Raw genomic sequence first — 14,776 nt, 5'->3', positions numbered from 1 at the left:
GGTTGTGTTGTGTCTGAAGTGTGCACACCCTTCAACAGATACGTTTCTCAGTGACGTATTTCTCTTTGTCCACTGCTGGTCTGTTATTTTCCTTTCCTGTGCTCTCTCTCCAGATTGACTGTCCCTCCATTTCTTGCTTGCCCCATTTCTCACCCTATTCTTCCTTCTTTTTTTTTTTTTTCCCTACTGCTTTTCTCGGTATTTTTCTCCCAGGTTATGAGCAAAACAGAACTCAGCAATGGGCTGAACTTTTAAACTCACTTCTTGGATTAAGTAAAGCAAGCTGCCTCCATCTCCATGTGCAAGTAACTTCACAAGGAGAGACACTTTGCACTTCTAGGCAGTGCAGAGCAGGAAAGGTCCATGTAGAGGAGAAGCTTGTGATGCTGGGGAGGGGAGGTGCAGAAGAAGAAACAGCTCAGGAATAGCCCAGAAACTTAAGCACAATGTGGGCACCAGGGTGTCTGGGTCAGCGTGAGGATTTTGGAGCATGTTCTTGACCAGCTGTAAAATGAAACTCTTCAGGGGCATCTGCAGCTCAACTGAGTGCTCATGAGCTGCATGTCCTTGCCTTTTTGTGAGCTGAGGGGTGGATGGCATAAAGCAAAGCTGACTCAATTTCACTGCATAAAAATCCACATCTGATGAAATGTGGACATGTGGTTACAGTGTTGGTAACGCTGCTTCCTCTTGCTCTGCTTGCAGGACGAATGCCTTAGCTCCAGCCCTCCAGCCCAGGCTCCACACCCAGCCCATCTCTGCACATCACCCCAATCCTGACATTGAACTCACAGCAACCCGGACTGAGAAGACTGCCAAAAAATCTCCAGCTATTCTTCTTCATCCTCACTAACAATTTGGTAATGAAGTATTGATTTCCACTCTCCTGCTTATGGACGATATTAGATTTTCATTGATAAACTGCACTGGGGCTGTCTGGTCTCCACTGTCCCTTTTTGCTGTCACTAAAACAAAGTGCCACTGAAGTAAGATAATGACTGAGAACATTGATGTACTTATTTTGTCAATTTGTAACACTTGACAGGAAAAAAAGAAAAAAAAATTCTTCCTGGTTTAATGTCCAACTGTTCTACACAAGATGCAGTCACATTGGAAGCTTTGCTGTTCATGGTAATGTCCATTTCCTATTTATAACCCCTTTGGGATAGTTTGTCTAAAGGAAATGTTTCTATTCAGTGCAGCTATTACTGTTGCACCTGGGTTGCCCAATCCAGTCATTGCACTAGGGATCAATACATCACAGTAAGTACAAGAATTATTAAGTTAAAACAGATTCTGAGCCAAAAAACCTCCGAACAATGTTAATCTTCTGTGCAAGTTGTTCGAATAGTTATGCTTAACCATGTTGCTGCCAAAGATTTGTTTGAAATGGATTACTTTCCGTTTGTTTTATTCCTCAGATATATATATATATTTAAATCTCCGTTACGGTTTATGACGAGACATGCGATGGAGTGATTTTTAGACAGAAGTACTATTGTTAGATTATTGAGCGTTAAATGAATATAGGGATATCTATATATAAATATCACTGTATAAATATCTATATATAGATACAAGGTAATAAAGTACAAACCCTTTCTCAGCTTGGTGCGTGTAAACCTGGATCTCTCAGTTGGAGCCAATGGAGCCCCTTTGGGTCCATGGCCCGGTGTGAGGTCAGGGTGAGGGCTGAGGACGGCAACTTCGAATCGGTGCTCCGAACTTTTTTCATTAAAACTTTGAGCACCCAGTTTTAATTTGTGGAATATTCACGTTAATAATGAGATCTAATTAAGACATCCATTAAAAGCCCGTTAAAGTTAATTTAACGTAAAAATTCCAATAGAACTGTATTAGATTTTCTCCATTAAATTAACGTTATGGATTTTTAACGGATGTCTTAATTATACATTATTATTAACGGGAATACTGTATTACACAGATTAAAATCGGGTCCCGAGTCAACTCACAAAGCTTGCTGGGCATCCTGATGCCACCAGCTCCGTGTGACCCAACACGCTGCCTGCAGAGCCCTGCTTGCTCCAGCTGAGCATTTCCTGGCAGATGGAGCAACCTGCAGCAGACAAATCCATCTCGGCATTTAACGATGAACTTTCCTGAGTCTCAAAGGCAAGAGAAGTCTGGATTCAGTTGCAAACCTCTGCTCCGTCACAAATGAAATACTCAAAGTATGCTAGGCACAATTGGAGAATTGGATTTTTCTCATGCAAGAGAGAGGGCTTTGGGGTGTCCTTTACTGTTGTATTTTAGACATTCGAGGATAAAATTGAAGTGCAGCATTGACAGCATCAGACTGAATGTGTTCACTGTATCCCCCCTTGCTTTTGCGCATGGGTCTCTTTTGGAGATGTTTGGAAAATTTTGAGATGATCCCTAAATTCAACGTGGAGGAGGAAAAAAAAGGCCCTTCTTATTTACCTCCTAGGGAAAGAGTTGCCCTTATGCCACATATAATAGCAAATTGCTTTTTTTATGGCATGCATAACCTAGATGGGAAAAAATATGGCGCTTGAGGGAAGGAGGGAAAAAGTAAATGAAGTTCCAGGAATGTCATTCTGAAGTAATGAGGCATGGACAGAAAATATACCCCTCACATCATCGGATTGAGATGGCAGTCGAAATAGCTTCATTGAAGTGTCAGCACTCATCCATCAATCAATCATCCACAAGGAAAAATAGCGACAGTACAACGGGGCGGCTTTTATGGGATTTACTCATGGGCATAGGGAATAGCAGCTCAAATGTAGTTCTGACATGAAAAGCAAGGTGCTGATATTATTTTTTATGATGGGAGGATCATAAAGTGAATTGAGAACAGTGAGGTCTGTCTTTGCTTAACCTATTCAACTGGAAATGAACGGAGCTCAACTGGAAACGAGCAGAGCCTTCAGATGGGTTAAGATTGAAGCCTGCGCCGTGCTGAGTGCCGTCCATTGACAACAAAATTCTATTAAAGCAAAATCAATGCATTAGCATCGAGCTCCGCAGAAGCTGTTAAATTGCACAGCCCAGTTCAGAGTTATTAAGTGAAGTTACACAAGGTGAGGCCCCAAAAGCAGCGCCGCAACCCAGCACCACTGGTGAGAAACTGCCTGTGTGGCCCCATCCCTGCTCCCTTCCCCAGCTTTTATGGGCCCTGGAGCACTACTGGGTCCATTCTGGCCCTCGATGGATGAAATTCCCACCGTCTCCTGCTCCCACTGGTGGGTGTTCTGCAGTCTGCCATGGCAGAAATGTGGCCAGGAGCCTGCAGGAGGGGCTCCCCCAGCCCAAGTGTCTGGGCTCTGCAGGGCACCTGCTGCTCAGCTTTGGCAGAAGAGAGGCGTTCCCATGCCCGCAGCAGGCTGTGGTTGTGCTCGTGGTGAGGAATGGGGCCAGCATCCCCCACCGCCCCATTTGTGTGGGCTCCCTGGCTGTCAGGGCTGGAAGCACGGTGGATTTGGGGCTGATCCCACTGATGGGGGCTGGCTCACCCCACGCCTTGCTTTGCTAAAGAAGCTTTGCAAAGGCAAAGGCAGGAACAGCTACTTCTTTTGAAATCTGGCCACAAACCTTTATTACACAGTGCTAAACCTTGATTATTCCTCCTGCATCGCTGTCCTCTGGGAACATTTTATATACACATCTGAATTAAGTGATTTTTTTTATTTTTTTTTTACAATAAGATATAAAAAAAGCAAATGTAACGTCTCTCCTCTCTCTTTCTCTGTATGAAACTGGATGAGTTGATAGTTTATCTGTCATATAAATCAGGTAACATAGAAAATCATTGCATCTTTTCTCTGTCGTATCTACTCAATATCTATCGCTCTGACTTTTATTCTTATTGGAGATCATCAAAACATTAATTAAAAGCCTGGTGATCAAACAGCCGAATATTTATGATTCACGTCCTTGCTTATTAACAAGTGGCATATTGATACACCACGTATCCAAGCTGTTTATGCTCTTGCAGTGCAATAAAGCAGCAAGAATTGTTATCCGTGTACACTGCTTTGAGAGATTTATTCAGAAACCAGAGCTCCCTCCCTGCCCCCGTGCATGTCAAAATAAGCCATATCACCTTAAAAAGATATATCTATTTTAAAAAGTGGGGAGACAAAATTAGCATCTCTTTGGAACCTAATATATAAGAATTCCAGTATGTCGGTCTCAGGTGTTTTTTTCCAGGCCTTTATTATTTCAGTTGAGAAGGAGAGGGACACTTAACTTTAAAAATGGCTGTCATTAGTGCAATAATAATTGTTGGTTTAAAAAAATCTTTGAGAATCCGCTAACAAACCTACCCAGTAATTACTTGTCAATGCAACTTCATCATGATTTTTATTACCTACTTGTGAAAGTATTTACAGGACTGACCTCCTGAGCTTCTTTAGAGATCATGGAGGATATAGGAAGTCATGTTTAAAATCAATAATTATATATTAACACAATAGGGGTTGAGGCCTTCCAAGCCAGCCTTAAAGGCTGTGGTGCCAACTCACACATCTGCAGGGCAATTACTGCTTCCCTAAGTTTTCATCTCTATTCTTTCCTCGATCGTATTTTGACAGAGCTCCCTATTTGCCACTGATCCAATTCTTTGTGCCCATGGAGCAGCTCCATGCATGAGGTGTGTGGGCACAGATGGGCTTTGCGCAGAAAACAAACAGCAATTTGCAATGGAAGGGCTGAGTACAGAAAAATCATGAAAAAACAATGGGGTTTAGGGCAGCTCTTGGGTAAATGCTACCCAAAGGGATTTGCTGTTAGGGTGCTTCTCTCTGCTAATTACCAACAGCCTGACCCTGCCTGCAGTCTGTCCCCAGCACCAAGCAGCCCTGGGATGAGTCCTGCAGGAAGATGACACTGCAGCCAAAGCCACCAAGGAAATACATGGCCAAAGGTGCCAGACAGAGGTTTCCATGGAAGCTTCTTCCCAGCACAGCGGGGCTCTGCTCAGTGCTTGGGGACGGGCTGGGCTGAGGCCATGTCCCCATCTCCATTCCCATCCCCACCATAACTCTCCAGCTGGTCCAAGTGTTCCTGCGAATGGAGGTGGCTCTCTGTCACACAGAGATTTTGTCTTCTCAAACAGATATACGATGCAATTTATATTTAAAATTCTCACCATAAAGGCAGTATTGATCACAGATTCCCAATCAATACATTGCAATTACAACAGGCTTTAAGGGCCATCTGTCCCCAAGCAAAAGAACTGATATAACCACCTCTATATTTTTTAGAAAGCACTGCCTTTTTGTGCCCATCTCCTGCACAGCCCGATGCATCGTTTTTGCTCCCAGGAAGCAGAGTTTGGGAGCTTCATTGCTGTCACCAAATTAAGGAGCTGCTTCATCTGCACCAGTAGCGGTACCACTGGGCCCGACCATAGTCATTAGCCTCCAGATTGCCCTCACTCACAGCTCATGAAATGGCTTCAGGCCTTCATAGAAAGCCCTGTTGGACTTTACATGCTCACTGCAGCAGGTCGGGTGTCTGCTGAGGTCACACCATTTCGCTGTGCAAACTTTCCTCTGTTACATTTTTGGATCCGAGTGAAGACAACAAATTCTTTCCATAGACATCTCAGATGAGAAAGCAGGAAATAAAGACAGGTTTTAAAAGGAAAATGGGAATAAAGCCTTGCCGAGTGCAGCCGTGTCACACTGCAGCCATCGCCTTCCTCCCTCACTGGGTCCCTCCATATCTGTGCCCATCTGTGGCACTCAGCACCGAGCGAAGCTGCAGGTCTCTTCAGGATACACAAAGCAGCGTTTTGGCTTTAGAACACAGCAAGTGCTGGAATGTGCAATACAGGTTGCAAAAGCTGACAAGCTAAACAGTTCTTATTTGGCTCAGGGTACTTAACTGTCATATGTCTCCGGTACGAGATGCCCTCCTGCACGGTGCTCGGGCGCTGCTTATCTGTCCTTTCCTTTCTTGGGTTTGTTTTTTTTTTGTGGGTTTTTGTTGTTGTTGATGTTGCTTTTCTTTTTCCTGGTCTTGTTTTTTATTATCTTGAATATATTGGCACAAACCGTAAGAGATCCAACCCCATTTTAATCAGGGCATAGTTGGCCATCATGGTAAAGCTCTCGGGTTCGCAGTGCCCCAGTGCTCGCAGTACGTGGCACGTTCCCTATTGGCAGCATCATCTTTAGGTTACGTACGTGAGCCGTGGTGTCACTTCTGGCGTTTTGTTTAACGTGATAATAATAATAAAATGAATCAAAAAACTTATTTCTCTTTAAACAATAAAAAAAAAAAAATTGTATATATTACAAATTGCAAAATGAAAGATTAAAGGCATCTTTTGTACTAACAACACGGACGGGATTCCTTTCAGAGAGGACGGATGGGGACTTCTATGTAGAACGTTGCAGTGCTGCCGCACTGGTTTTGTAAGGAGCGCATGCTGTACAGATACATTGCCTGTGCACCTGGGGCCAAGGAGCCAAGCTGCTCCTCGTGGTGCACTGCAGCTTGTCGGGATGGAAAGTTACGCCTTCGATGCATTTTTATACTGTACATAGTTGTATATATAACTATATTGCCATGTTCTGAACACGAGATTTTGGTATATCTGCTTGTTTCTGTTTCCTACAAAAAAGAAAAAAGAAAAATTGGTCCATAACAGGGGATTTTTATTTTTATTTTTTATTTTTTTTCCTAGAAAATATGCTTGTAATTTTTGTTTATCTTCTGGGTCGTCACCTTTAATGGCTCATACAGGAATTAGGGATGGGTTTTTGGAGGAACTGAGAGAAGCAAAGCTGTGTTTGCATGAGAGCTGCCCAACTGCTGGCTGTACCGGGGGATGGGGGGTGGGAGGGAAGGGGAAAGCTCACTCAAGTTTTGCTTTTAAAGCATGTTTTGTCCCATGGGAAAACTCATACACGTACAATTATTCTCTTTGTATTTTATCTAATAGTGCCTGAATATTTTTTTTTTTAATGTCTTCTATGAGGAACTATTCATAATTGTCAAAATTTGAAACATTAGCTTAATTTCGTTTTCATGACCCTCTCATTTCTCCCCCTTATTTATTTTGTTGCTGCTTATAATGGGCCCCAAGGCCGTTTCTGACATCGCAGCGTTCCTCTTCCACATTAAGGATGTTTTTAAAATGACTAAGATTATTGAGCCAACAGGCTGCTTTAATCAAAGCCATGTTTCACTCCGTTCCGATGCTACCAGCGCTCGGGTGCAGCCGCTGTGCGGTCGGACCGTCCCACCTAGCGGCGCTGCGGGCTCAGCACAGCGCCCGGCCCGCAGGCAGCTCCGCTTCCAATCGGTCGCTTGTTACTGCCCACGTAAACGAAGCGAAGTGAAAAATGTTCCTGGTAGATTCATATATATATATATACACATACATATATATATATATATATATATATATTCGGTTGGTGGCTCAATAAATTTGTATAATTTATACTACAGGAAATTACCGCTTTTATTCTTTTGGGCCCCCCCCCCCCCCAAGACCGGTTATGAACCATCAGGACGATGGATCTCGTTGTATTTAAATCAGGTCACACCTATTTATGCTGATGCATTTGCTGATGTGCAGGACGGCGCCTGGATCTCAGCGCATCTAAGGAAGTCCTTCTGTGGACGATTCCAAAGCAGCGATTTTGTGTCCTGTGTTTTTATCGTGGCAAATGGTTGTTAAAAAAGCAAAAAATCAGCGCAGCAAATGTTAGTTTTTTCTGCCCAGGGATTTTCAGTTTTACTTCTTTTTAAATAAAATCTTCGCAGTTTTAGAACTGTAATTAAAGCCCTGAATAATAGATCAATAATAGATCACACATCTTTATCTGTTGTGTTTAAAAGGGGAAAAAGGAAAAAAAAAGAAAAAAAAATGAAAAAAAAAATAGCCCAAACTGCTCCCATAATCCTGAATGCCTCATTTCCATAAAAAAGGTTTCTATACATATATTATTTACATTTTTAAACATGGTAATTCTTTCCTTTGTGGCATAAAATGTCTCTTTTCCACTGCAGCTATTGGAAAGCGACTGCTCACATCTGAAATGTTATCGTAATTTGCATCAGGAAACCCAACTGCAGACATTAAGGACTTGGGTGTGTTCAATTATGATTTTGCTGGAGGCTGTCCCTCATTTTAATGCTGCACTCATTGAACTACCTTTCTGAAATCTAGCTGATACGGTTCACCATAGACATGCTTCACAACATCATTAGCTTTGCAAATGGCTTCATTTCAGTCGATGCAGACTTCAGTTTTGGCCAATTGTAAAATGGAAATTTGAAAAGGAAAAAAAAAAAAAAACAAAAAAAAAAAACAGATGCACTTAAAACATGAAAAGAATTATTTATATGATAAAAATATATTTAGATTTTCAAAGCACAAGACTGAACAGAAGTGCTCTTTTTATGCTTTCTGAAGATGTTACTGTTAAAAGTCTTTCTACATCAGGCTTAATAAATCTGTAATGACATTTGATGGATTGATTTTCGTGTGGGTTTTTCTTTTCTCTCTTTCTTTCCCCCCCTCCTTTCTTTCTGTACGGAGAAGAAAAGGACTGACCTGGGGAGGCAGCAGGAGTGAAAGCCACAGGAACGCGCCTGTCTTAGTAGCTCACAGAGGGTTTGGAGCAGCCTCCCTTCCCCCGGGTAATAACATTAAATAACAAATAAGAATAAAAATAGGAAAGGAAAATGTAGCGGCCCCGTCCTGGGCTTGTTTCGGCACATCCTTCTCCTTCCCTCATCTGGCTCCTCTGACCACTCCATGCCTGGGTTATTTATGATGTAATCTACAGCGAGGCATTGGGCCGCTGTCACACAAATCCAGGGCTCTCTAGCCATAAAGCAGGCATGATTGAGATACCAAATACCCTTCTCTCAACTGCTCCACCTCAGACGGATGGCTCTGTTTAACACTTAGTTTCCCTAAGCACTCCCTCGCTCCCCGTCACGCTCCCTGCGATGCCTCACATGCCGGAGCTCAGCAGCTCACACCGATGCCGCACGAGCCATCGCTTGTTATTTACTGCAGATGAGGCCAGGCCAGCAGAGGCAGAGATTCCCAAGACTTGCACGCATTAAATTTTGATGGGTACGGTATCACCTGTTGGCTGTATGTAATCGCCATCGCTCCTCCTTGGGGTGATGAAATAGAAGATGACCTGGAGGCAGCAGCACAGCTCCAGGCATTTCTCCTCTTCCCAAGCCGTTCCCAAGCCCTGCTCAGGGGACAACCAGCCAGCACCATCCTTCCCTTCCTCCCCAGCCTCCCACCCTCAGTGCTCAGAGCCAAACACTGCCATCCCATCCCACCTGCAGCCCCAAGGCCCATCCTGCACGCTGGGACCAAAGGACAAGGACCACTCTCCTGCACTCCAGGTCGCTCATTAGCAAGTGTGACAATGAGCCAGAGCCTCAGATTCTGCAATAGGGGTTGTTGTTGTTTTAAGTGATTTTTATATTTTTTTTAAAGGAATATATTGCACACATCTCAAGAAACCCCTCTAGGGTGAAATAAAAAATATATAGAGATGGCTAAAATAACAAATGAATCATAAAACTTAGAGATGGAAAAGGACTATTAGATCATCCAATTTATCTTGCTGTCTGCCAATACAGGTTTGTTCCCTGCAGACCGCTCCCCGGGGCTTTGTCTCGCCTTTCTGACTTAACTCCAGCAGCGGGGTCCTCTGCCACTTGCTTCCCTGGGAAGCACAGTTAATGCTTTAGGCATCTTTGATGGGTTTGGGGCCAAATCTTTGCCTGAGGTGAGTCTCACCTGCACGGCGCATTGACTGCGAATATGTTTACAGCTCCATGAAGCACCAGCCCTGCTGGAACGTGCCCCAGCTCCTGAGCAGCACCTGGCTGCAGGGTGAGCCCATGGGCCATAAGAGGCCAGACCTTGTCCATCCCGGGGCTGGACCCGCTGTGCGGGGTTGAGCCAAGTCCTGCTTCTTGTACCAGCTGCAGAGCATGGAGACAGCTCGGAGTTATTCGGAGGGTTTGAACTCGGATCTTTTTTTCTGTTAATTGTTGGTGATTCACTCCAACAGAACAAACAAACAAACAAAATCAACCCTGCAGCTTCTCAGATGGCTCTTTTGGCTACAGGGCAACTTTGAAAGCTGTTTCAGTTGCTGCTTTTGCTTTCATTTCTGCTGCTGCTTAAAACTGTCTTGATTTAATAAAAGTTAAATGTTTTCATAGGAGAATCAGGCGGGGTGGTTTGTGATCCTTTTATGTACAACACGTATATTACATTATTCAACAATTCAAGAATAAATTTAGTCCCATCTCCCCCTGCTGAATGCTTTGCAGTGTAAAGATGGGCTGACTGCAAAGTCCAGGCACGGAGCAGTGCCTGGCCAGCTGCACTGTGCCACCAGTGCTACAGACCTTGCAGAGGGACCACATTGCTGAGCCAGCCTGGGGCAGCTCAGGAGGTTTTGTGCCACACAGGGTGGGTTGTCAGCAGGATTTAATGGACGGGTGGTTGACTTCCATTTAGTTAACAAGAACTGAGCAGCAGCACAAGGGTTGGAGAAGTTTGTTGGCCTGTTCCTCTGCAGTAACGATGGAATATCAATAGCTCTGGCCATGCTCATCCCAGAGTTCACTGAGCTTAAACGAGGAAAACAAGCAGCCCCTGAGCTCAGACAACCAGCAGTGCATGGGGTTAGGGAAGGGGAAAAGCTGACGTTTGGTACATAGGGTCCATCTGAAAACAGTTGTGCTAATGCTTTAAAGATGATCAGCAGAGGCTGTTGGAGTCAATAGGAAAACAACGGTTCTTGCTGGAAAAGAAACATTTCAATCTGAAAATAAATTCTGTCAAATCGCCCAAGTTTCTGCTAAAAGAGTTTTACAAGATCCAATTGAATAGAAACCGTGAGTTCAGTTACCTTTTAACTTCGAGTATCAGCTGCAGAGGAAGGGAGAAAAGAAATGTAAACCTAAACACAAACACAACAATAAACGTAGATCAAAAGGAAACAGAAATGAAGAAGTGTGAAATCTCATTGGGTCCAGCTCTGTTTGAGGCCTAGAGCAGCAAACCACATCAGCAGCACAAGGGCACTGCGGCAGAGCTTCAGTTAGAGGGCGATTCGCTGTAAAGTTTGCCAAAAAACTGAGCCTGGAAAACATGTTATCTATACAAGGAGTGTATCTATATCTATATCTATACAAGGAAGATGAGTGAGGAGCAGAGCTATTCCTCCGCACCCAGCAGAAAACCAAACCAGACATGAACGCAACCCTCTGTGCAGGCTGAAATGCTTCAGGACTGAATGGAGGCTCTGTGAGCAGATATGGAAAGAACGCAGGGAAAAAATCCAGCTTCGGTGCAAACATTATTCTGAATTAATTCTAATTTCTCTGACCTTCTGTTTTCCTGAACAATTTATGCTCAACTCTGACATTAAAATGTCACTGAGTTTGTGAAAAAATTACTTTATTTAGAAATGTTTTTAATTAACTTTTTGAGAGAAGATACGTACACACAAATATATATATATATATATATAGATCAGAACTCTAAGCTGAAATGTCATCGCTCGTGACAAAACGAAAGCTGCTTCTACAAGTTGAAGGGCACTTTTTGCTTTACACCAAACCCATCTCCTGGTCTTCCAGAGCTGCCTGGACAGCCCACAGCCCCATGGCCACGCAGGTGATGCTCCTCCTGCCACCGCTTCCCCAGTCACAGGGATGAAATCACACTCGGCTCCATGCAAGCGATTATTCACGGGATGAAAAATTAGTAATTGCATTAGGTCATTACATTCATAAAGGATGAATGAAGACATTTCATACGTGTAAAATTAGCTTTAAATGCCAAAGTGTTGCACAATTATTAGACCAGATTTGCTCATGAAAATAGTTTTATATTAAAGATTCACCCAGACAAACGTCTCAGTGATGTGCACCGTGTTATAAAATGCATCATTTAATTACAAAAGCAGTCAAATATAATGGTAGCCAGCAGCTAAACTGCGCTCCAAATCTGCTCTGCAGCAGCACGTTTCAGTAAATATTGATAGAATGAGAAGAGAAAGTTGGAGAAAACGCTTCTACATCTGCAGATCCCTTTAGTTCACCTCATTCATGGGTGAAGTGTGCAGGTTACACTGAGAATTCTGCTACGTGAACTATTTAAATAGGTCAACATCTTGTGTGTGATATATTTTGAGGCATCTCCATTTGTTTTATTTCCACCTACTTTTGTGTAATTGCTATATAATTTAAGAACCCCAAGTAAACTTGGCCTTAAGATATATAGCACTTCCATTGTAGCTGGCTTGTCCATCCACTGTCTGAGCTCTCCTTGTGAAGCTTATTTCAGTGTCTTCTCTTTGCTAACACTGCCATCTAATGCTCAAACACTGAGCTCTCAGCAGGAGGAAACAAGATTCTCTCTTACACATGACATTACTTCTCATCCCCCCTCATCCATTCCAGAGCTTCCACCACTTAATAAGAACAAGCCAGTGGAGCAATAATGAATATTTCCAGGAAACCCCACCTAGAGCAGAGGTAACAGCCTTTTTCCCTCTCATAGAAGATGCAAGGCCTCTTCCTCTAATGGACGGGAGATGCAGCTTTGGGACTGAGAGAAGAGTGAGGAGTTAACTCATTTGCACTGAGCCGCAGTGACACATTGAAGAGCTGGGGATTTCAAAGAGTGAAGGCCCTGGAAAATACATCCTCTTTGGAGAAGCCCAAAACTTTATCGTAGTAAAAACTTCCTTCTTGAGCAAAAAGTTGTCCATCCATGCCAAAACGGGCCCAGATTTTTGGCTTGATGGATGGGGTCACTGCCGACATTTCCATCACCAGTTTCAAGGCTTGTGAGAAGTTCTGGGGCCTCAAAGCCCAGCTCAGCCTGGAAGCTGACAGCCAAAGTACTGAGTATGGCAAACTACAGATAACCACTGCAGGAACAGAGGGAGGAAACCTCGAAGAGGGAGCAGTATTATCTAAATCCAGGATTTTCCAGTTCCACACTTCAGTTCTGAACAGAGCAGGGCATGAAATATGATACTTTACTTTCATGTTCAACACGTGCAGAACAAATGTGAAGCTGATGTACCTGTCCTAAAAAGATACAGCTCATTTATAGTAGGTACAGTAATAAAACTGAGAACAAATTATCTTCATACCACAGCCTTGCACTTATCTCCTTAAATGAAGATATGCTGTACTTTTCAGTCTGTGATCAGAACACAGATCAATACTGCAGTCTAAAAAGCATTAAAGACAAAAATCTCTTGTTTTGTAATCCAATCCCCAGCCCATCAGACTGCTCTCCCTGGAGTTACACACCAACAGTTCCTATTAACTACTGATTCTCGCAGTACTTCACATGACCCAGTCTTGGGCTCAGATTATCTATTGGTAATGAACCCCTAACTAAGAAAACCACATTTCATGTACCAGGCCCTTGTCACAGATAACAGTGCATGTCAAGATGGGCGCTCTGGTAATTGGCATGCAGTTACTCAATCTGCATAATTACACAGAGCAATCATGCCATTACATGTTTGGAAATGCTAGATCTCATTTTCTCTACTAATCCTAAAATCACACAGACATCTTCTGCAGGAACTACTACTTTAGATGTTACGAATTAAGATGAAATTGAATTAAATGTACTGATTTTAATGTCATGAACGCACTCATAACTATTTTTTCCCCTGAGAACCATCTGCAATTTAGAGACTTGCTAATCCTAATTAAATGCACTTTTCTTAAGTGTGTGCAAATGAACAGAGAAATCTGCTCAGTAACGAACTTGTAGATTCCCCTCTTTTACTAAAAAGGGAACAAGGAACTGTTTTGTGATTTAATATTAGCTCTCCCTTCTATGAAAAAATCAACGCTGTTTCCTCAGTTTCACGACATTTAGTTGACTGAGTATATTTTTACTGTTCACTTGTTAAAAGTAGAGAAGGAAAGTCCCTTGTACCTTTATAATTAAAGCTACCACTACTAACAGGGAACAAAAGCGTACTTGGAACACCAAAGGAAAACCACAGTTAATGGCAAAGATGACTTGCAAAGCTCACATCCAGCACACTTCATTCAGCACTGCTCACAGATTTCTCAGCAGCAATGTTCCCCTACGCCCAGTTGGCTCCATGAACCCACTTCCATGCACCACAGGCAGAATTCACCATTTCCAAAGCAATCCACAGATGATAGTTCTGTTAAGAGCACACTTTGAAGTTCCTGTTCTGCCCATCAGGAGCGCTTTTACCAAGTCACTAAACTAGTCGAGGCTCCCTCTACAAACTTGACCACAGCCACAAGTGCTGGTTCCAACACAAGACTCAATAGCTCCATCTGTGAGGCCAGCAAGGCTCTGGTCAGTCAGATGCGTGCCCTCAAATGAAGTTTATTTATACAGGGAACCCTATCTGATGAGCTCTCTTTGGGACAAATTGCCTTTGCCAGCTGTCTCACCCCCCCAGATTCAATCTGGTTTTCAGATGTCAGCAGCGTTACTGAGGTATGACACCTTACTCAGCTTCCAAGAACACATCAGACCCAGAATTATTTCTTTCCAGAACATTTAAGCCCTTACAAATTCTAAGGATTAGAAAACAAACAAAAAAAAATTGCTTAAAAAAAAATAAATGAATGCCTTCACCACTTCTTATTACCATAATGAATGCATACAAAAACTATTTCTTCTATTCGGTTGTTTTCCTTCAAAGGGAAGAAACAAAAGGTTTCTTCATTATTTTAAGAGTCCTCTACGCATGAGCCAGATCTT

The 14,776-nt window shown here is 43.0% G+C and overlaps 1 protein-coding gene across 5 annotated transcripts in view; it reads left to right on the top strand.

Moving 5' to 3' along the window:
- The window catches only part of TSHZ2 (teashirt zinc finger homeobox 2), a 204,157-nt gene extending 195,684 nt beyond the window's left edge, over nucleotides 1-8,473 (top strand). For all 5 annotated transcript variants that reach the window (XM_085519820.1, XM_015881853.3, XM_015881852.3 and 2 more), the window contains one exon: nucleotides 706-8,473. Coding sequence is in view for 2 of the 5 variants with exons in the window: in XM_015881853.3 (XP_015737339.2) it covers nucleotides 706-707 (2 nt within the window). In the remaining 3 variants the exon portion in view is untranslated. The remainder of the gene's footprint in view (nucleotides 1-705) is intronic.
- Nucleotides 8,474-14,776: the final 6,303 nt, after the last annotated feature.

Source organism: Coturnix japonica, chromosome 19 (genome assembly GCF_054131305.1).
Source record: "Coturnix japonica strain WE chromosome 19, WE-NBRP24, whole genome shotgun sequence".
Lineage (NCBI taxonomy): Eukaryota > Metazoa > Chordata > Aves > Galliformes > Phasianidae > Coturnix > Coturnix japonica.
The sequence above is the reverse complement of the archived record's forward strand: the minus strand, read 5'-3'. Positions and strand labels throughout refer to the sequence as shown.